The 23,188-nt window shown below is 39.1% G+C and overlaps 1 protein-coding gene across 1 annotated transcript in view; it reads right to left on the bottom strand.

Moving 5' to 3' along the window:
* The window catches only part of ATRNL1 (attractin like 1), a 998,829-nt gene that overhangs the window by 670,403 nt on the left and 305,238 nt on the right, over window positions 1-23,188 (bottom strand). Inside the window, exons 18-19 of the mRNA XM_026651053.2 lie at window positions 9,878-10,096; window positions 1,181-1,318 (exon numbers count right to left, since the gene is read on the bottom strand). Coding sequence (XP_026506838.1) covers window positions 1,181-1,318; window positions 9,878-10,096 — 357 coding nt within the window. The remainder of the gene's footprint in view (window positions 1-1,180; window positions 1,319-9,877; window positions 10,097-23,188) is intronic.

The following is a 23,188-nucleotide window of genomic DNA, read 5'->3' as shown; positions in this document are numbered from 1 at the left end:
CGCAATTGCGGCTTTTTTTTTTTCCGCCGCTTGGGGCGGCAAAAACCCTGGAGCCAGTCCTGAACGAGGCATGCCTGGGCACTGGAGAATGGACAAAAACTGCGCTAAAACATGAAGTTACCGAACTTCACTAAAATTAGCCAAAACTGAGTAAAACTGACTACAACTAACTAATTATGTACAGATAGAAGAGGAAGATGACCACTGAGAGACAGCAGTTTCAGCGACCATCACGGGTGTTAAGAAGGAACTGAGGAGTGCGGGGTCAGCTAGGTGTTTTATATTGGCGCTATCGGCGCGTGGCAGCTGAGAGCATTTGTGCTGCCCTGACGGGCATCACTGAGGGAAACATTTCCAGTGATTGTGCTTGGGGCGCACGCACACCTAGAGTGGAATGCATATGTGCAATCACTTAAAGAAGAAAGAGCCTTTACCATTCTAGGGCTGATATATCTGCCATCCACCACTCTCTGGTAGCTGTCTAGTCTGACTTTGTCACAGAACACAAACAGGGGGCAGATCTGTTGAGTAAGCAGTTGCCATTTTACACAGTCACTTTTCAGAGAAAATCTTGCCTTTATAAAAGTAACACCTATTTGTTTTATTCATTAGAATGAACATCTTGTATGATAAATATCTTTCAAATATGCAAAACCTCCTTTGAGTAAAAAGAAAATGATCAGAGTTAGATTATACCTAGCCCTGTACAAGCACAGAAGCGAGGAGGAGAGCACCTCTCAAGCTCCCTGCTGTAGCTCTCTGTAGGTACCCAGCACTATTCTGGTTATTGAACTCCAGGTACATAGGGACAGCAAGAGTCACGCAGGACAATGGGAGCAGAATCCCTGAAAAGCCAGGGACGGTTACACTGTCTCAGATCTCCCAAGGCATATTACCTTTCTCAAGCACAATACTTTTAGGTATTTCTACCAGTGCATAGCTCTTTCTCCCCTGTCCAATACAAGCTGTGTATTAAAACCACAATCTTACTCTTTGTGTTTATATATAAACTTACAATTGTTACACAATGTTTTAATGTGAAGATTCTCCGAGAAAGCTAAATCTAGATGCTGAATCACAATGTTAGCTGTCCAGCACATGTATAATACTATATCAATTTTTCAGTCATTGATACTTTCACAGCACTGAAGGTATCTTTTGATTCTGGTAGGATACTTACCTGTACATTGGCCTCCATTTGTTGGATCCCCGTAGTAACCCGGCATGCATGTTTCACACTGTTTTCCTGTAGTTAGGTTTTTACACTGGTCACAAATATTGCCATTGATGCAGGTGCTGTGCCCGTTACACTGGCAAGCTGGAATACAAAATAGAAAAATGTATTGCCTAATTTGCTTCTGAGAACAAAATCATTGTGAGTACAAATAATTAAGAGAAAAAATGAAACCATAAAAAAGTTCTGACTACAAAAAATGCAGAAGTTCACAGTTCTGAATATTTTAATGTTAATTGCTGACCAGGATATATATTAAGACAAACTGTGGGTTGGGACCCCAAAGTGGGTCATGACTCCATTTTAATGGGGTTGCCAGGGCTGGCTTACACTTTTTGGGGCCAAGGGCTGAAGTTGAAGCCCAGGGCCAAGCTGAAGCCCAAGCCCCACTGCCCGGGCCAAAGCCCACTGTCTGGGGCTGAAGACCTTGGGCTCAGGCTTTAGTCCCCTTCCTGGGGTCATGTAGTAATTTTTGTTGTTAGAAGGGGGTCACGGTGCAATGACGTTTGAGAACCCCTGTATTAAGATAAATTAACACAAAATCAATTTAAAACAGTAGTGTGACAAAAATTCACAAATGATCAGAAATGTTAAATATAAAGGTTCCAAGGCCATAAGGTACCAATGTGATCATCTAGTCCAGTGGTTCTCAAAGTTTTGTACTGGTGACCCCTTTCCCAAAGCATAAGTGACCTCCTTATAAATTAAAAACACTTTTTAAAATATATTTAACATCATTATAAATGCTGGAGGCAAAGCAGGGTATAGGGTGGAGGCTGACAGCTCGCGACCCCCCATGTAATAACCTCGCGACCCCCTGAGGGGTCCCAACCCCTAGTTTGAGCACCGCTGATCTAGTCTGACCTCCTGCGTAAAACAGGTTATAGAATTTCCCCAAAATAATTCCTGGAGCATATCTTTTACAAAATGTCCAATCTTGATTTTAAAATGGTCACTGATGGAGAATCCACCACAGCCTTTGGTAACTGTTCCAATGATTAACTACTCTCACTGATAAAAATGTACACCTTGTTTCCAGTCTGAATTTATCTAGCTTCAACTTCCAGCCATTGGATCGTGTTATAGCGTTCTCTGCTAGACCAAAGAGCCCATTTATTATATATTTATACCCCATGTAGGTACTTACACTATAATCAAGTCATGCCTTAACCTTCTCTTTGACAAGTTAAACAGATTGAGCTCCTTCAATTTATCACTATATGGCAGGTTTCCTAACCCTTCAATCATTCTCACAGCTCTTCTCTGAACAGTGTCCAATTTTTCAACATTCTTCTTGAATTGGAGACACCAGAACTGACACAGTATTCCAGCAGCAGTCACAATAGTGACTTGAGGGCTTGAGTGACAGTCTTTGGTCTCACTGACACTGATTGAATCCAGTCCTCATTCATAGTTCAAAAAAGCTTCCATCCCCTCTCCCATAAATTCTACCAGTCAGTCATGAAGACTTCAATATAGCTAATCAGTTGATTAACCAAGATTTAACCAAATCCCAGACACCAGTACCGCCCATTGTGAAGAGCTCTCGGACTATTGTTTTTTGGGGGGAAACCAATGAACAAACAAACAGCTGAATATAGGTGGCTACAGGGGAGAAAGGACAAAATTTTAAAAAACAAGTCCAGGGCCATCCTAGCTTCCTTGAAGGGATTTGGCCCTAAAACTGAAGGTGGGGCACTGAAAGCTCTGATACACATCAGGACCACTTTAAGTGACTCCAACCCCTGCTCATCATGCCTGGTGAAAATGAGAACCACTGAATGCACCAGTGACCAAAATTATTATCATATGACCCACGAAGTGCGTCCTTAAGAAACCGACATTAGACACTAACAAGGTTGCAAACTACCCAATCTCTAACCTCCCTTTTCTTTGTCAAACGTATAAAAAAAAAGTGGTTATGACCATGAAACAAAATCACCTAATGCACTCTACTAACAAATCTGATCCCTCACAATCAGGACTCAGCACACAGAGAAAGAGAGCCCTTTAGCAGAACTGACAGAGGACCTCCTTATGGCTGAAGACAGAAGTGAAACCTCAATTGTCATACTGCTCAGCCAGTTTACAGTCTTCAGCACAATCAATCCCTGAGTGTTGCTGATCTGTGTACAAGACTCAGCAGAGTAGAAGTTATCAAAAAAAAAAAAAGATTAAGATAATTCATTTCATATAGATCCCAAAGAGTGTTGATGGGAAATTGTTCCTCTTTCACCAGAGCCCTCCTATGTGGACTATCAATAAGAAAGCCTATTCTCCCTCCTTTTCAGTAGACATAAGACCCTGGAAGAAGCTGTATGATTACGTGGCTTACCCTGCCACCAACATTCTGACAGCACCTAATCATACATCTCTTCAGTCAATATGGCCAGTGCCATCACACAGATGACACAGTGGCTCCAAGAGAAGGTTCTGAAAGAACAACTATCAAATCAGGAAGATGGAAGTGGTATGGGTATGAAGAGTAAGGGAGCTTACCAAGACCTCACAGCAACCCGTCGAGAAAGCATCTGTCAAGATAGCGTGTACTGGAAGCTTCTCTTCTCCTTCATAAAATGGCATCAACAGTGCAAGAAATGCTTCCACTACCTCTGAATTATTGGTACACCTACATTCCTTTCCAATGAGGACTTGTCAACTGAGATCCACACATTCATCACCTCAATATTGGAAAACTTTAGCTCCCTCTGTTTAGGTCCAATCAAAAACTACACTTGTGCAAGACACAGCAGATTGGAGCTGGACCAGTCACAAAAAGCAAGTTATAAAGTTTAATGGGAAAGGATGATCTATTAGTTAAGGATGAATTCAGCTCCTGGATCTGCTACAGACCTCCTGAGTGACCTTGAACAAGTCAAAATTTCTGTGTCTCGATTTGTCCATCTGGAAAATGAGAATAATATTTCTCTACCTCCAAAGGCGGTGTAAGGATATATCTATAAATATCTAGGACACAGTACAGAGATGGAGGCCATCCAGGCAGAAATACCCAGCACACTTCACTGGTTCCTGTTCACTTCTGGGTAAAATTCGAAATCCTGGTTCTAATTTTCAAGAACCTCAATCTGGCTGTTTAAGCAATTGCCTCTCCATGTGTGATACACCAAGAAAGCAAAGTTGTCAAGGGTTACAGAAACCAAAAATATTAGGGTAAAATTTTTGTAGAATCAGAAGCACAACAATCTTAGCTACCGGGCACCAGGCTGTGGAGTACTCTACTGAAAGAGATAACAATGAGCCCCTTATCAAAATGTTTTCAGAATCCAGCATAAAACGTACTCATTTTGTATCACTCTACCCCTAATAATAGGTACTGAAGAAAAAATAAAGGAAATAGGATAAAGAGAGAAAGAAGAGAAAAAGAGGGGGGAAGTGAATGAATTTAAGTAGTGGCTGTACTTTCAGATGACAAGAGCAAAGTCCAATTAAAATCCATTTCAAAACTCCTCCTGCTTTTGTTATTTGGGTTCAGCATCTAGATACTATGGTGACCGGTATTCATAAATAGAATAGATAAATTACATGGATTCTCACTTCAGAGTTACAAGGTTTGTAGAGTAGGAATTTAGCAATTTACTGTGCAACAACCAACACCACTCTTGGCTGTGAAGCTATGAAACCTCTTGAGTTTACAATTGCCTCCTGCTTCAGCAGCTGTGCCTGTAAATTATTATAACCAAATATCAGTGCAGTTAACTTCCTCAGTATGCATGTGCACTGCATCTATTTTTACGTGCTAGCTAACAAGTTTTTACTGTGAATCATCAGTCTCACATTTTCATAATATTTTTAAAACAGATTTTGTTCATATTTAAAAAGGTATAAGTTGTTCACTTAGGTCTAATTACATATACAGCTTGAAATTTCAAAGTTCTGTTGTTTCTTAGGTATTTCCACCCCTCAAAATGACCCTTCTTTCCAATGGGGAGAAAAGTTTTGTATTTTTCATTCTTCTGAAAATCCATAATTGATTAACCAATTTTTCTAAAAATATGCACTTTCAGGCAGAATTCCAGCACAAAAGTCTCTAAGCATGTGAAAACCGGAAAATTGAATGGAATCTTGTTTTATTACAGAGAGTGCACTTGTTGTAGTTTATTGCGTGGCTGTTTAGAGCTAGTTTATCATGACTCATTAGCATTAAGAATATATTAAACTTTTCCTTTGTTTAACTCTAAATTGGCTAGCTGGCCCTAATCACAGGACAGGACTCAAGAAGGAAGGTTGTTAGTCTCTTGACCTAAGGGTAAACAAGGTTTGGAACTCAGAGGCCAAAGAATCTGTATTTTGAAAAGACAAAGTACAAGTATGGGGGGTCTTGTATATTAAGTAGTCTGGTCTTTGAGCAAATTATTCCAAGAACCCTGATGGAACTGAGGGTGGGGTGCCTGCAGAACCAAACTGTGCCACCACAGGGCAAGATCTGGGACTGTTCCCTCCCCCACCTCCCCCCACTTCACAGGGTCTAACATTCTTTTATAACAAAAATCCTGCACCTACCACCATAATATAACCAAAGAATATGTCTATGCCTGCAGACCAACAGAGTCACCAGCATAACTGAACAACTGTACCTGAATGTAGACCAAGTGATCAGTGAAATTCAGAAGGGTCCTTATCAGGGCTGGCACCAACAATAATATTATAAAATGTTGAAGGATTCTCAGGTGCCAAACAAGATCTTATAGCCAAAATGTGTGCTGACTACAACTGCCATCTGCTATGTCTCCAGGAGAAACAAAGAGAGATTAACAAAGATACTTAAGATGAACTTGGCCACTGAAAGATCACACAAGTAATTCAGCAGCACCATTTTCATCAAACCTGATTCTTGTTATCAACACATTTATGACTGATAAGAATTACATTGAAGTCTTGACTGTAGACATTGGTGACATTTCCATCACATTTGTCTACAAACCACCATGCAAACAATTCAAGTTAACTAACCCATATAATCTTGAACATGACAAAATGCAAGTGATCATTGGCAACTTTAATAGAATCATAGAATATTAGGGTTGGAAGAGACCTCAGGAGGTCCTCTAGTCCAACCCCCTGCTCAAAGCAGGACCAACCCCAACTAAATCATCCCAGCCAGGGCTTTCTCAAGCCCGGCCTTAAAAACTCCTAAGGATGGAGATTCCACCACCTCCCTAGGTAACCCATTCCAGTGCTTCACCACCCTCCTAGTGAAATAGTGTTTTCTAATATCCAACCTAGACCTCCCCCACTGCAACTTGAGACCATTGCTCCTTGTTCTGTCATCTGCCACCACTGAGAACAGCCTAGCTCCGTCCTCTTTGGAACCCCCCTTCAGGTAGCTGAAGGCTGCTATCAAATCCCTCACTCTTCTCTTCTGCAGACCAAATAATCCCAGTTCCCTCAGCCTCTCCTCGTAAGTCATGTGCCCCAGCCCCCTAATCATTTTCGTTGCCCTCCGCTGGACTCTCTCCAATAGTCACAGTGTCAAATGGGGCTACAATCTAACTGATTAAAATGGTGAAGGATGCAGTGGAGCCAAAGAACTTCATATGCATATCACTACTACGTCACCCCTACATACTATAAGGGCATCTCATCTTAAACCGCCTATCACCATTTGTTGAAAGCACCTAATCCCACAGGAAACTGGATTCCATGAGGTAATGCACTGGTGTCAGCAGAAAGGCCCTGCAACTGCATCTGCTCAATAATCCTGACATCCTAACAAGCCAGCGTGGCTGCCTAACTGGGTGAGGAAGCTAGCAGGATGATTCTTAAGCTCAGCAGCAGCAGTTTCTTGCTGGTTGCTCAACGCACATGCCCACAGACTCCCTGCCTCCCTGTGCTAGTCTCTCGCCAAGCCCTGCTCCGCTCCTCTACTGCTCCAGCCCAGATCCTGCGCTGCAGTCAGTTTTGTTCCCATCTGGTCCCAGCCTGGCTCCTGTCTCAGAACCAGCCCTGCTCCTGCCTTCCCTTACTCCTGGTAATCCAGTTCTGACCCTTGCCTCTGATTCCTGACTCTGACTCCAGTTCTCATCTGTGGCCCTGCTTTGTGGTTCTGGCCCTGTATTGAACCCTGGTTCTAGCATTCGAACTCCAACCACTATACCTGACTCCTCCTCCAACTCTAGGCCTGACCACTGTTAGGTCTCCTAACAACCAGTCAGGTACTGAACATCATTCAATACATTGGCGATGGCTTTGAAAAGGGTACAGTAATAGGTGCTGTGTTTGTTGATCTATCAGCAGCATACAAGACAGTGACTCACTGAAAGCTACTCACTAAAATATACAACATGATGAAAGATCAGCACTCCGTTCAACTCATATAATCTCTACTAGAGAACTGACATTTTTATGTTGACCTATACGGGAAACAGAGTCAAAGGTAGCAACAGAAAAACAGCCTACCACAAGGAGCCTACTCTTACCAACACACTTCAACATTTACATGAATGATAAACTTATCTATCTCAGTACAAAATGCTTTATGTATGCCGATGACCTATACATTGCTGCCCAAGCCAAGGATCTCACCCAGATCAAAACTATATTAACATCTGCACTGTCTGGGTTCTCAGTGTATTACATCAAGAACCAACTACGTGCCAACCCAGAAAAAATGCAAGCAAGTCTCTTCCATCTTTGGAACAGTGAGGCCTATAGACAACTCAACATAATCTGGAATGGGATACCACTTGCTGGAATCCTGTCTACCTTGGAGTGATGCTAGACCTTACTTTTCCTTCAAGGCATACATACAGCAGACAAAAGGCAAAGTTAGCACTCAGAACACCATACTCAGGAAACCTGCTAATTCCAAATGGGGAACCAATCCAGAAATACAAAGAGTCATCTCACTTGCACTTTGCTATTTGACAGCCGAATACACATGTGCAGTGTGGGAAAGACTGGCGCTGGATTCTGTGCCAAATGACAGCTGCTGCTACATCACAGGATGTCTACAACCAACAAAAGTGAACAGCCTTTATGTGCTTGCCAGAATCGTCCCACCAGATACAAGGAGAGCGGTAACAAGGAAAATGAAATGATTACATGTAAAAGATACCAGACATCTGCTTTATGGCCACACCACAGCAGTTAGTCACCTGAAATCGCAGAAAAGTTTCGTAGTAACATAAAACCACTTTAAAAAATCACAACAGCTACACAACTAGAAATGTGGCACACACGGCTTAAAATACTTAACAAGGATGTCAAAATTAACATCAAGGTTGCCACTTTCCCGCAAGCAGAGAGAAGGATTAGTTTACCTGGAGATGTTTAACCTGCATCTCAACAAAAGATGCCCTTTTGTATACTTCTTTTAACAATTAAAACACACAGTAACAATGAGAATGAATTTAAAACAATATGAATCCATGGGATTTATCAAAAATACTATCAAGTCACAGAGATTCCATGAAGAGAACATGAATTTCAAATACAATAAAAATTGACTACATGATTCACATGTAATATGTATGAATGTATAGGCAACATTATTTATAAATACTGTAGAATAATCTTCAAATATAGCTATGTTGCATGTTATAGATTAATGTACATTTATTTCTGACTAAAAAAAATCAACTGTGCACAAAATTTAGATACAGTATTAAACAATGATTCTCCTGAAATAGTTAAAAATAAATACTGCTAGAACGACATGCTATATTAAATAATTTCTGTTAAAAGGCAGCAGTAAAAAAAATATTTTTGTTAAAATGTTCATTGCAGAATCGATGCCAGTGAACACTTAGGGCCAAATCCTTTCTTAGTCCAAGTTTCCTCTCAATAGGAGCTTTGACTGAGCAATGTCCACAGGATTGGTCTTAAATACATAAAGCTCATGTCTTATAAACCAGAGAGAGGAGCCCAAATATTTCATCCAGAAAGTGTAGTGGATACAGTTATGTATGAAAAAAAACAAATCCTGAACTAGTAATACAAACGTATAATTCTATTTTAGTTAAGCAAGCTGTGCATTCAGTACAAATTGATCAACAGTAATATGGGCTTGGGTGAATGTGTATCACAGTTAATATTGATGTGCCCATATTTTAATCCACAGATTGAATTAAATCACTTAAGGTTATATTAAATGTAATGACACTCTCCCATATTCTGATTAAATTTGCAAAAAATATCCCACATGTAACCACATAAAATTTGGAAGCTATATGTTTAGCAGCAACTGAAAAACAAACTGGCTCTTGCAGAGTAAATTCATAGAATCATAGAATGTCAGGGTTGGAAGGGTCCTCAGGAGGACATCTAGTCCAACCCCCCGCTCAAAGCAGGACCAATCCCCAGACAGATTTTTGCCCCAGATCCCTAAATGGCCCCCTCAAGGATTGAATTTACAACCCTGGGTTTAGCAGGCCAATGCTCAAACCACTGAGCTATCCCTCCCCCCCGATATCACAAATAACATTTAGTAAAAAATGTAATCTTGTATAAATGTTAATTATGTTATTTAAAATATTTTTGGTATTGTTTGTGTACCTATATAAACAGAAAAGCAATCAAAACTTTACATGCTGTAGCTCTCATTTGACATTAAGAGCTCATACATACTATTCTAATAAAGAAAAAAAAAAGACAAACAATATAACACAAATCAGAAGTTCTTACCTGGACAGTGGATGAAGGACCATTCATAATTTTTCTCTTTTGGACAAAGATTAGTGTCAAGAACCATTTCATTGGAGTGCACCCCAACGAGCTTCATTGGCCCTCTTGAAGATCCTTCCACACAATGCCCTTTTCCTGTATTACTGGGATCATTGCACCATCCGCATCCAGGCTGTTCCAAACACTGCCCACAGGTCCTCAATCCAGAGCAGTTTTGAGCTGTATTATACAAAACATAATATTAATGCAACTTTTAAAATATGTGTACTATACTAGGTTACTAGTACGGTTAAAAGGGTTAATAGGTTCTATTATAACCCTCTCTTCTCAGACTCATAACTTTCCAAAAATCTTTTGGAAAGAACATTTCCATGCTTGGTCAATAACAATGCTTTTTAAAAATTGTATTTTGGGAGGCAGCAAAATGAAGGTTATTATCAAAACAGATAATTACAAAAAAAAAACCCCAAATACTGTACAACACCACAGCAAATTGAATACAGAAATAATTTGCACAATAAAAACCCCCTCAAATTCTAAGTAATGATAAAAGGGCAAAAAATGCTGTGGATTAAAGAAACTGGATTCAGCAAAAATAATAAAAAGGTGCCCTTGCAGCAAGAGAAGATTTTATTTTAATTTATTTCTTAGGGTGATAGTAAGAGGATATCCCATACTTCATTGAACCAGAGGCTCATAGAAGCCACATGAGGATTCCATAACTACGAAGCAAAAGGAAGTATTGCAGCTATCCAAAGAAAGAGAGGCAGAGGATTAATTTTCAGCTGTCCCTACCAATACCCAATAGAGCTATATACACATTTTGCTCCAGATCGTGCAACCATTTACACTGATGCACCAGTGACTACACGTGTGTAGAGTTAAGCACATGCATGTTTGTAGGATCAAGGTCTTGGCTGAATAGGAAAACCACAGAATCAAATTTAAAACAAAATCAGGTTATTGATCCAAATCAGGAAGGGGAACATTCAAATTATGATAATTCAAACTCAAACCCAGAAATTACTTTGGGCTTCAATTACCAAATGACATTGAGTAGTGATATTTGGAGTTTTTACTAAACACTCTGCCCAATCCTAATGATCATCTCTGAGACATACCATGAAATATGCATTAAAAAAAATATTCCTAAAGTACAAATCATAGTTGCATTTAATTTTAATGACGCTCCATCTTATTGTCTCTTTTCTGTAACAGCAACTCAGGTTTCATTTACTTGAGTACTAAAAACCAAATCTCTCTTTCTCCCCCACATTGTCATCAACTGAGTTATTCAACTGTGCTGTTACCTATAAATCTTTACCTCTACATTTTTTTCTACACAGCATCCTTTCATTTAATTTAAAATGAACATGTCTCCCACAAGCAGTCTTCCTCAAATGTTGAATACCCAGTTGAGAACAAATAAAAGTTCATGTTCTGAAGTTATTGGCGATTTATAAAAAAAAAAGAAAACAATACCTCAATGGGTACATCTACACACACACACACACAAAAACACCTGCAGCAGAGACCACATCAACTGACTTGGGCTCATGCTGTGTGGACATTCGGCTTGGACCGGAGCCCAGGCTCCGAGACTCTCCCCCCCCATTGCTGGGTTTCAGAGCCTGGGCTCCAGCCTGAGTCTGAATGTGTTCAGTGTTATTTTTAGCCCCGCAGTGCAAGCCTCACAAGACTGAGTCAGTTGACCTGGGCTCTGAAACTTGCTGCTGCTCAGTTTTGTTGCGGGGGAGGGGGCGGCATTGCTGTGTAGATGTTATTAAAAATTGCTTGGAGACTTTTAGTTCACAGTCCCAGTTTGTTTTTCACCCCCGCTACAATTTACATCTTTAAAATATTAAAATGCTACAATTGCCCTCCTTCAAACCTTCTACAAATAGCTAATTGCCTTCTTTCAGGGTTACGCTGAAGGAGTTTAACAAAGATGCATTTATTTTTAAATTTATAAAGTGCAACTATCAAAACCTTGTAAGTGCATATACATAGACAAAATAACAATTTAAAACTAAATTAACATAATGGCAAAAACTAAGAAAAGTCTCTCCAGCCACAATAAACTCAACTTTTTCTTTCAAGGAAACCCTGTCAAAGCTCTTCTCCAAGGAAATCAGGTGAAACCCTGTGTAAATAAATAGGCTTTACACTACACTCTGAATGTCAACAAACTGGTTTTGATGAATGAACAGGGGAAAACATAGCCCAAAGTCAAGGGCTTCCACCTCTAGTTCCCTAACTTACAAATAACCTCTTGGTTTGATTAGAAACTTTATTTCCTGCTTTTGGTCCCTTCCCTTCCCATCATGAATCCGGATTGAAAAGTTATGAGGATCCTTCAAAAAAAACATACCCATTCAACCATACATTAGGGTGTAGCAACAGCTTTCAAAGATAGGAACCAGAATGCATACAGACAAGAACAACTGAGATGGGCTGTTTAAAAAACAAAAACGTAATTCCTGGGTTACTGAAAGGCAAAAAATGGAAGCTAAAATAATATACAGCATATTTTATTGCATTCTGATTTTTAATACTGGGCTTGAACTGAAGTGCCAGAGTATAGCGTATTGTTCTCTTATGGGTCAGTTTACTGATATATAAATTATGGAACATACTGCTCATCATTATAATCACTCTGCCAATTGTGCGAAGAGTACTTCGCAGATCAACGGATAGGTTTTGAGCATAATCTATCCTATAGAATGAAACATCTGTCCATCCTAATCCATGTCTATTTATGGCTGATATAAAACTTTTGAAGAAGTGGATAAGTCTGCACCACTTATCTTAATACGTGAGATGGGCCCCCGGGATGGTCGTCACTTGTGGGGAGCGTTGCCTAGTCGGGGATTAAGACCTTTGAAATGCAGGGTGCGAGTTGGTAGGGCTGTTCCACTTCACTGGGCTCTGGCCCAGGCCCTGACAGTACTACCAGAGTCTGGCCATCAGGAGTTCCAACCCGCCACCTAGTGACCTGCTAGCAGATACCAGAATTAGAGGACTCCAGCCCTGGAATCTAACTGGTGTAACTTTGACTAGTTTCCTGCTTTTATTTAAACCAAGAACAGGAAACTATCTATGCAACTGGGTTTCCCCTGCTTTGGACTGCTTCCTTTGTGCTATCAACTCCTACTACCTGACTCTGATCTCCTGGTATCCTGCCCTTCACTACACCGACACCTGACTCTCAGTCTGCTTTCTGGCATATCTCAGACTCTAATCTCCTGGTATCTGACCAAGCCTGACTCCCACTCCAAACACTAGGTCAGACCACCCATGTCCCTGTCGTGACACAGTGAAGAAAGTTCACACCTCAGGGCTACATTTCTGTAATGTAGCAATTGCCTGACTTTGGACAGTCTATTGGTACCGGTTGGGGAGACTCCCCTTCTCAGGGATCAATTTCTGTAGTGCAGTTGAAGATCTAGACACCAGAAGCATCCCCCAAAGTACATAGTAGGGCCAATGATAGGGCTGGTATGGTACTGTAGACCAACTGTGCCTAAACTGGGCACTCCATTCCTTCCACATACTCGTCAGGATGACTCTTACAAAACCGGGAACAATCACTGGAGGATACCCTGGATTCCCTTAAGAAGGGGACATGTGAACCCACTTTAGATTCCGAGTATGAGTACTCCAAAGGCCTGGGTGGAGCAGTACCAGGTGGTGGCGGAGGCAGAGATTGGGACTGTGATCTACAATGGGCTTGCAGTATCAACAGCAACATCAGAGGATTTCCGGCTATTGGTATGATATGGCTAGGGAAAACTCCCTGGCCACCAGTGCACAAGACACACACACACACACCCTTAGTGTAATGGACATATACAATCACTCAAAGAAGAACCACAATTATCTTTTCAAACCTCCTGAACAAAAAAATCCTTTATCAGTAGAAAAAATAATACAATTAAATTATATAAACTGCAAGAGCATTCATACAGATTTAGAAATCAGTTATAAGATTAAGACGATTAACTTTGAGTGAATAAAAATGATTAACTGCGAATGGAGGTATTTGAGCCACTTTTCCCAGGAAAAGCAAAAGGAAACGAAATAAATGGCTAACAAAAAAGGCAACTCCTATCACTAGAAAAAAAGGTTAAAAAAATTCACAAGAATCTGTCAGCATAATTTAGAGAGACAAGGTGGGTGAGGTAATAGTTTTTATTGGACCAACTTCTGTTGGCAACAGACACAAGCTTTTGAGCTACACAGAACTCTTCTTCTGGTCACCTGAATCAACAGAAGTTGGTCCAATAGAAGATATTACCTCATCCATCTTGTCTCTCTAATATCCTGGGACCAACATGACTACAACAACACTGAAAAAAGCATAATATTGAGTCTATTAAAGTCTATTTTAATCATTTTGTTTTATTGTCTATAGTTAAAATGAGGACATTGCTTAGTTTTCTGTCATTATCTCTTCATATTAAACCACAACTATATTAAAGTAACATTAAGCACTTGACATAATCCCACAAAAGCCAGAAAGTATCAGCTGAAATCCTGGTTCTGTGGAACTCAGCGATTTTCAACTGTAAGTGTTTAAAATCTATTCTGGCTTCATATTCTTGCCAGAAGTAAATCTGTTTGCCTTAACCAAGTTGTTTTAGACCCTGTCCACAATACAGCCACCGCTGTGCCACATGGAAGAAATTTTTGTTTTGATGTGGTTAATCTACCTCTCAAAGAGGTGGTAGCCAAGTCGATACAATTAAGAGGTTGCTAGAGTGGCATAAGAAACACTCTTCCATCAAAAATACACTTTTCTTTACAACCAACACTTCTTAAAAGTTTAAAATTTGTCTCATAGCCATGTTGGAAGGGACAGCAATTGTACATTGTTTACATAAAGTAACTTCCTTATTTGCTTAAACACATTAAATCCATTTATTTTAGCAACATAATATGGCAGATTGAAGCATATTTTGAAATGATTTTAAAACTTTTTCTAAATCACCAGTGTCCCGATAGCTAAGATACTAAAGTAAAAATCTTTCTTGATTTATGAAAATTTAAAGAGAACTGCTTGCAGAAAAGCTTTATTTAGAAAATTTGTTTCTATTAGTAAATAATAACTTTGTTTTAAATTGTGACTTTACATGCAGACTAATGTTGCATTATGAGTTTATTCACTGATAAGTCACGTTTACGGAAGAGCAATAAGCAAGTAATTTGTAAATACACAAATTGCATCGAGACTGTTTTTCAGAGGTGCCAACCACCTGTAGCTCCCATTGTTTTCTGTTGAAAAAGTGGGTGCTCAGCACATGTGGAAATCAGGCCCCTAGTCTTTTGCCCATTTATCCTCCCATCCTGCTACTCTCTCTCTCCAGAAAGATATTGTAATTTCTGCATTCCTTTATGGTATGAAATTAACAGTAATTGAACGTAATGCAACTAGAGTTGTGTGACATCACACATTTTTACATTCGCGTACAAAATAACAATATCTACCAGTGGAATGCTGACTCTTGTTTCCAGTGAAAGTATTAAATGAAGTAGTAGCTGTAAACCTATGCTGTCTCATGGGTTTAATTCGTAAAGTTGTGTGTGTAAAAAAGCCAAAAATAGCCGAGCACTTACAAATTGGATAGTAATAGACTTTGAATCCCAGTGATGACCAAACTTGGTGATATTCTAAACAAAAAGAATTCTCAACCATGTTTGTAGCTGTTTTAATTGCTTTACACTGACTCAGACATTCTAGCCTTCAGAGTGATGTCTGGAGTTATTGTGGGTGCTGGTTGTGTCTATGGGGGGCGTTGTGCTGGGAGATTTCTGTTGATTTGTGTGGGTGCGAAGAAGGGATGTGCGCTGCCATGAGGGGATGTATGTCATGTCTTTGGAGTTATTGTATGTGATGGATTTTTTTTTATTAGAACTTAACAGGGAGACACACTAAAAAATGAAGTTCCATGTATATCTAGAGCTAGCCTGTCCCATTCACATAATAAAAGTAATCTTGGATTAGTTTATCTTTCCTTAACTACTGTGTATGCTGGAAGAGTGGTTTTGAAGCCAGCAAAGTTGCTTCAAGGGATAATATTTAGAAAACAAAAGCAAAACATTAATATAAGGTGAAAAGGAAACAAAATTCCCCAGTTTGCAGTTCAACCTAGTCCCTAGTTCTTCCGCTCTACTCTGCGCTGGTTAGGTCGCAACTGGAGTATTGTGTCCAGTTCTGGGCACCGCATTTCAAGAAAGATGTGGAGAAATTGGAGAGGGTCCAGAGAAGAGCAACAAGAATGATTAAAGGTCTTGAGAACATGACCTATGAAGGAAGGCTGAAAGAATTGGGTTTGTTTAGTTTGGAAAAGAGAAGACTGAGAGGGGACATGATAGCAGTTTTCAGGTATCTAAAAGGGTGTCATAAGCAGGAGGGAGAAAACTTGTTCACCTTAGCCTCTAAGGATAAAACAAGAAGCAATGGGCTTAAACTGCAGCAAGGGAGGTTTAGGTTGGACATTAGGAAAAAGTTCCTAACTGTCAGGGTGGTTAAGCACTGGAATAAATTGCCTAGGGAGGTTGTGGAATCTCCAACTCTGGAGCTATTTAAGAGTAGGTTAGATAAATGTCTGTCAGGGATGGTCTAGACAGTATTTGGTCCTGCCATGCCATGAGGGCAGGGGACTGGACTTGATGACCTCTCGAGATCCCTTCCAGTCCTAGAATCTATGAATCTATGAAACTTGAATGTGGAGCCTAACTTCCTAAATGACTTGCATCTGAAGAAGTGAGGTTCTTACCCACGAAAGCTTATGCTCCCAATACTTGTGTTAGTCTTAAAGGTGCCACAGGACCCTCTGTTGCTTTTTACAGATTCAGAGTAACACGGCTACCCCTCTGATACTTAACTTCCTAAAGGCATTCTTCCTGTTCACTCAACCAAACAGCTGTATTATAGTCCTTCTCATGAGCATCTGTGCAGGGGAGGAACCTAAACTAAGGCTGAAACCTTGTTAAACAGGAAGCAGGTAGTGCCCCTGTATCCTGTTACACATACTGTTTAGCAACTATGGTAATATTTTCTTCACTTTATAATATCAAAACACTTTCCATCTACTGCATATTCTTTCTTCTTTGACAATTAAATGACATATCTAGACACCTTACTAACTCATCAAATAGTTCTGGAAATAAACGAGAAAATCTGGTAACATGGAAAGAAACAACATTTTATATTGTGATGAATCCCCATACGTACCAGAACATGAATATAATGTTACTGGAAATAATACAATTATGTTTCCAAACACTGTCAATAGTGTTCAGAAGCATTGCTAGAACTCAATTTAGAAGCATGAAATATCAATCTGAATTTACTGGTAACTGTCTCAGATAAAAACTGTCAATTCATAAATGATTTCAAATGAATTAACAGGCTAAGTGAGCTTCCCATTTGTCTGACTTTAGTCCTGGCTTGCATCACTAAAACGGTTCACCTGAGAAATTTGCAGAAACCCCTCACAGGAGTCTACAGCCTGTTCCATTGAAGTCTCCTTGTCACAGGCTGGCAAAGGCAGCTGGGATCAGTCTTGCCTGCAACCCACTGATAATTAGTGACCCCAGCTGAAGGTGCTAGGGAGGTTTAATTATAATAACTACTTCCAGCTGTGGGGAGAGAAAAAGGGTTGAGAACTCAGAGTGTGCAAGGACTAGGAGTCAAAAGCAGTAGGAGAGTACTGCTAGAGATAGTCATGACTTGCTAAAGAGCTGGGGCTGGGCTCCTGAGAACTCAAAATATTACAAACAAAATGCCAGCAGACACACATGCTAATCAAGTTTAGATTCAGTGGGACATATTTGCCATATGGTCCTTAGGTTTCGGTTCTGGACAAAAAGGGGTTGACAGTCATGGTGTCCTCAAGCAGGGAGAGCCCTTGACTCTGAATTACTTCTCACTGATGTCAACTTGGCCTGAGTTTGTTGACCTTCAGGGCACACAGCAAAGTTAATCTATTTATGCAGGCTTTCCCCTACCTGAAGTTGCCTTTGTAGTTTGTTTAATGTGGGCTGACTTCTGTCAGTTTGTTATTTTAGAAACTATTTTTGGTAATAGTTTTCCATAGATATAGAGGCAACAGTGGGTTTATTTTAATAAGATAAGGTTTTAAAAATGTAAACATGGGGGGTGGAGGGAGAGAAAGAATGGAGAATGAATACAGCACAAATCCCTACACAGTAAGTTTTACAATCTCTTGCTAATAATGAGAGGATGATAGGAGACTAAAATAAATAGCTCATGTAAAAGAAAAAAATCAGTACACTATACAAGTGTTATAGACATATGGAATATAGGTTCAATTTAGAGAATTTACTTCTGTGAGACTGACAATACTGCACCTACTAGAAAACAGCTGCTTAATCCTCTCATTTATTATTATGTTGAATAATAATACAAGTGGAAAAACAGTAATGAGGATTCCAAGGGATTTAAATTAATTTAATTTTTCATGCTAACTACAAGCTCCTTCTCAAGGGGAAAAAGGGAAACTTTATGTCTTGAGGTCAAGATCAAATAAGTTTAAAACTGTGGATGTGGTTACTGTCCCTCAAAGCATGAACCTCCCACAACCCTGGACTCCAAAGGGTCAGGGATCTACATGTGGGGAGATAGAAAAGAGTAAGCAACATCAGACATGTCCAAAGCCAACTCAAAGGGGAAACTGTTTAAATGGTAACATGGTGTGAGAACACTTCATTAACTTTTCAACAGAACCCTCACTGTGCTGTGGAACTGAATGGGGTAAATAGTCAGTGGGATGAAATGTGCATGGATCAGAAGTTCTTTTCCTATAGCAATTTATTTTATTTATTTACTCATAGACACAAAGGCACTTCCTCTTTTGATAATCATTTTTTAAAAATTCTAAAATATATTAAGGGAAGCACTGCTCACAGCCCCATAGTTAAAGATGAATCATGTTCTGCACGTAAAAGTAGGAGTACACCCACTTTCTTACATATGAATACAGAGTATATTCCCCCCCCCAAAAAAATTACAGCCGTTATTCAAGTGCAGAATGAATTTTACAAGTACGTTGGTTAATTGGTCTATGCGTTAAAATTCATTTTTAAAATGGATCTTTTAAGGAATTAGGTGCATCAGAATATTTTTTTGTCCTGAACTTTCTTAACAATGAAACATAAATGCTTCAGTTTTCCTTAAAACTAAAAATTACTGAAATTTCATGTATTGCCTGTATTTGAAAACAATGGCTAATCGCAATTTTTTCCATGTTTCTTCATAGTTAAAAATTTCTCCTTCAACAAGTATAAGGTTATATTATAGAGAATTCCAAATGGAACTGCCCTCTTTCAAAAGGGTGTCGCCTCCCATTGATTTCAATGGGATTGAGACCACTGATTGCTTCTTATTATTTTTTAGTATTTGTAGTATGACTGCTCTTAAACGTGGCTACTGGCTTCACTCTCATTGTAAGTAATGGGAGGCAATGACCATTTTGAAAGAGTGTACCCAGTGAGAACAATGGGAAGTTGTAGACATTTAAAAGAAGACAGCTCCTCATGAGTTTTTCTGAAGGACAAGATTTTTAGACACCAACCTCTCTGACAAATAAACCTTCAGTTATTAAAAATACAATGTTTCCAATATTCCTGGGATCTCATTATTTTGGAGCATTTTTACCTCCTCGTGAGCTGAGGTGGAAAAGAATCAAATGCAGCTTTAACAAAAATAATTTATTCTAATCTCAGTCCACAAACACTAAACTGCCCTAATCATGCCTGTAGTTATTGCATTGTGTCACCAGAGATATGGTTGTATGTGCACCCTAACTGTGCATTTCCATACTTTAACATATTTGGATTTCTTTTAAGTTTAACCTTAACTCTGAATTTCCTAGGTTTACAATGCTTAGTTTTGGGGTAACTACAACATCCCTGCAATGTATATTATCCTACATGTTAAATTTTGTGTGTATAATATAAAATATATTTTTATTAACTAACTCCATTTAACATAGTTTTTGTCTGGAAATATGTACATAAAAGTATATACTTATCTTCTAAGATTAATAATCCTGTAAAACTAATCTATTCAGGGGAGTGACTCAGTATTTGTGTATAGCTACAGTGCTGAATACAATGTGGTTATAATCCCTATTGGGGCCTCTGGATGCTATGTTAATATATTATCATTAATATTTCTATTAGAGTAGGGCCTGGAACTCAGTCAAGGATTGATTGTCCACCACGCTAGGTACTGTATACACAAGCAACATGGAAGACAGAGTTTGCAATGCAGGTGTCAGGCAGGAGAAAACAGGTGAATGAGACACAGAAAGGTTGGGAGTTGGTGGGAAATAAACAGAATTTAATACAGAAGCAGAAATCCATTATAAATATTAAATAATACTACAACATTTCTAGAGAGGACTGACATATTGTTTCACAGGACCCTTCTGTGAAAACGGTTTCAGAAGTAATTCCTGTACAAACATATGTTTTTCAGGGACCTCTTTTTAGGAGACTCTGCAGTTTAAGCCAAGTTTATTTTTGTGGATGTTGGTTTATTTTGCCATCACTGACATTAAGAGGATACAGTGTCCTCTGAAAACAGCAGGAATGCTAAAAGTAATGCAAAGGCAACTATTAAGGGACGGCGCCACACTCCACTAATATTAAATGAATACATTTCAAATCATTACTGACAGTAGAAAAAGTAGTGTTCACTGTCTGGGGGAGAAAGACTAAAAAGCTGGCCATAAATTTGTTGGCAGACATCCAGTGTTGTTTCAATTCACAACTTCAGTGAAGTGGTGATATAAATACAAGGACAGAATTATATATTATCTATGGAGAAGACAAGTAGCTGCCCTTTACCTCTCCGGGGTCAAACTGGTAAGCCTGCATGTCCACTGACAGCAATGGAAGGGGTTTTTTCCCCCCTCAGAGAAAGGGCTGCCAGAATGCCCTCCCCCCCTTTATCTTTAATGCAGGAAGAGGGAGGAGTAATAGAAACCTATAGAACACCAGTCTCTAATAAATGCTTAAGTCCATGCAGGAATAACAGATGATCCACTTTCAGGTTTCCATTGGGGGGCAGCACAGAACAAGAACCGCCATGCCCAAAGGCTGCCCTTGGGGTTTCGGGTTCTATGGGAGAGAAGGAAGGAGTCAACAATGAAAAACCTTAGATGTTCTAGGTAGGTGTACTAATTTGTAAAACTGAAAATGGTACTGCAGGTGGGAAAAGAAGATTTATATTCAAGGAGGAGGAACTCTTCTCTGGACATTTATTGGTGGGTTATGAGTATTTGCCACCAGCAATCCATTCTCAAATTGTAATGGCTTGAAGTGGTGGTGATGAGTGGAATGAAATTTTCTGCCAAGCAGTTCTTAAAATGACTAAATGTCATTAATAAAACAGTGCTCCTCATTTCTTTTCCAAGCTGTGAAAATAAATATGCATTTCTCATATCCACTCATTCTGTGTGATATTTTCTGTCGTTTAAACCAAGGGAGGTTTAGGTTGGACATTAGGAAAAAGTTCCTAACTGTCAGGGTGGTTAAACACTGGAATAAATAACCTAGGGAGGTTGTGGAATCTCCATCTCTGGAGATATTTAAGAGTAGGTTAGATAAATGTCTATCAGGGATGGTCTAGACAGTATTTGGTCCTGCCATGAGGGCAGGGGACTGGACTCGATGACCTCTCGAGGTCCCATCCAGTCCTAGAATCTATGAATCTATGAATGTGTGGGTCAAGTAGCCTACTGGTACACATTAGAGAAAAATGTTCAAATATTCATCTATGAGTCATGACAAAAGTAATAAAGCGTGAATGCTTTTCTTTTGTTAAGCTATTGATATGTACCTTTCTGTGAACAAACAAGCAACAAGATTAACTAAAAATAATATTTTAACAAGTGAATAAACTTCTTTATATTACTATCTCATTAAAATACACCTTTTAGCAATAAGATTAAATAATCTACCTACCTGAATTTTCAAATTAATTAGACTGAAAACAAAGGTTCTCAACAAGGTCTGATTTAGATATTCATTTTCTTGTTTTACACTCAAACGTTCAAATACTTTAAATCCGATAAAATGTCTGCTTATGGAAATTGAATTTTTTTTATTGGCTAGATAGAAAACACAATTTCAGAGAAAGCTACTTCTATATGATTTTGAACTGACATAACGGCAAATAACGTTATGTTTATTTAATATAGAATTTTTAGACCTGCCTCGAATGACAACTAAATTAAACACAGTGCTTTTGTTGTCCCTGCACAAACAGAAGTGGTATGGCTTTCAGATAAATGGAAAAAAAAATACACTTGAATAATATACAAATTGTGACACAAACCAACAAAAAACAGGAAAGTGTGACTGACTTTTCACTCATAACTCATGCCATTTTTAAAACAAAAGATACAACTTTTTCAATATCAGTGATGTCAATTTTACTTCTGAATTTTCAGTCACTGGCTTATGGATTTTAATTACATTTCTTCTTTTAAAAGAAAAAAAAAATACTTTCCTGGACTGCTGTAAGACAGAAGTGTCTAGATAATGGAGTATTTTAAATTTTGCATATTTACAGCATTATCATCCCCTACACAGGCTACTCACTCGTAAGTGATAACCAAGTGCACATTAATGCAGTTTCCTATTAAGTCTTCCATAGAAAGGCCTACTTGCCCCTCCCAAATGGCTGGAGATTGGAGACTAGTATCTCTTATGTGGAGGCCCTTTGCCTCCTGCACTGGTTCCCACCTCTTTCCTAGTCCATTTCCTGCTTTCATAATATTATTTCAACTTTACAAAATTGTTACTGAAATGTACCAGCTCATACACACAATATACTCACTCACTATATACTATGAAGATGAATGATAATGAAAGAACTCCAATTAAATTGGGGGTGCAGGCTTTTCTGCAGATCCCAGTGTCCTTGGCCCTACTGTTAGCTGATAGACCGCCTGTGCCTTTCCTCACCTATTTTCCTTTCTTTTTGTCTCTCTCCTCCCATATAACACATAAGCACAGAGTAGCCAACTACATGCAGAACATTCAAGCTTCAACCTTCAAATGAGATTAAATCAATGGTCCTTATCATAGAGCAAGCACACCATCTTTTACCTTACCATTGTCCTCTGGGGTTCACGGGGAAGCAGAAAGCTACTGTTTGCATCTATATGTAGGATCTGATGGAACAGAAAAATAATCTAGCCACAACTCTGAAACAAGGTCCATCTGATGTCCAATACTTGAACCCTGCCAAAAGGGATTCAGGAAAATAACTCC

The sequence above is a fragment of the Terrapene carolina genome, unplaced genomic scaffold (assembly GCF_002925995.2).
Source record: "Terrapene carolina triunguis isolate 2854851 unplaced genomic scaffold, T_m_triunguis-2.0 Scaffold95, whole genome shotgun sequence".
Lineage (NCBI taxonomy): Eukaryota > Metazoa > Chordata > Testudines > Emydidae > Terrapene > Terrapene triunguis.
The sequence above is the reverse complement of the archived record's forward strand: the minus strand, read 5'-3'. Positions and strand labels throughout refer to the sequence as shown.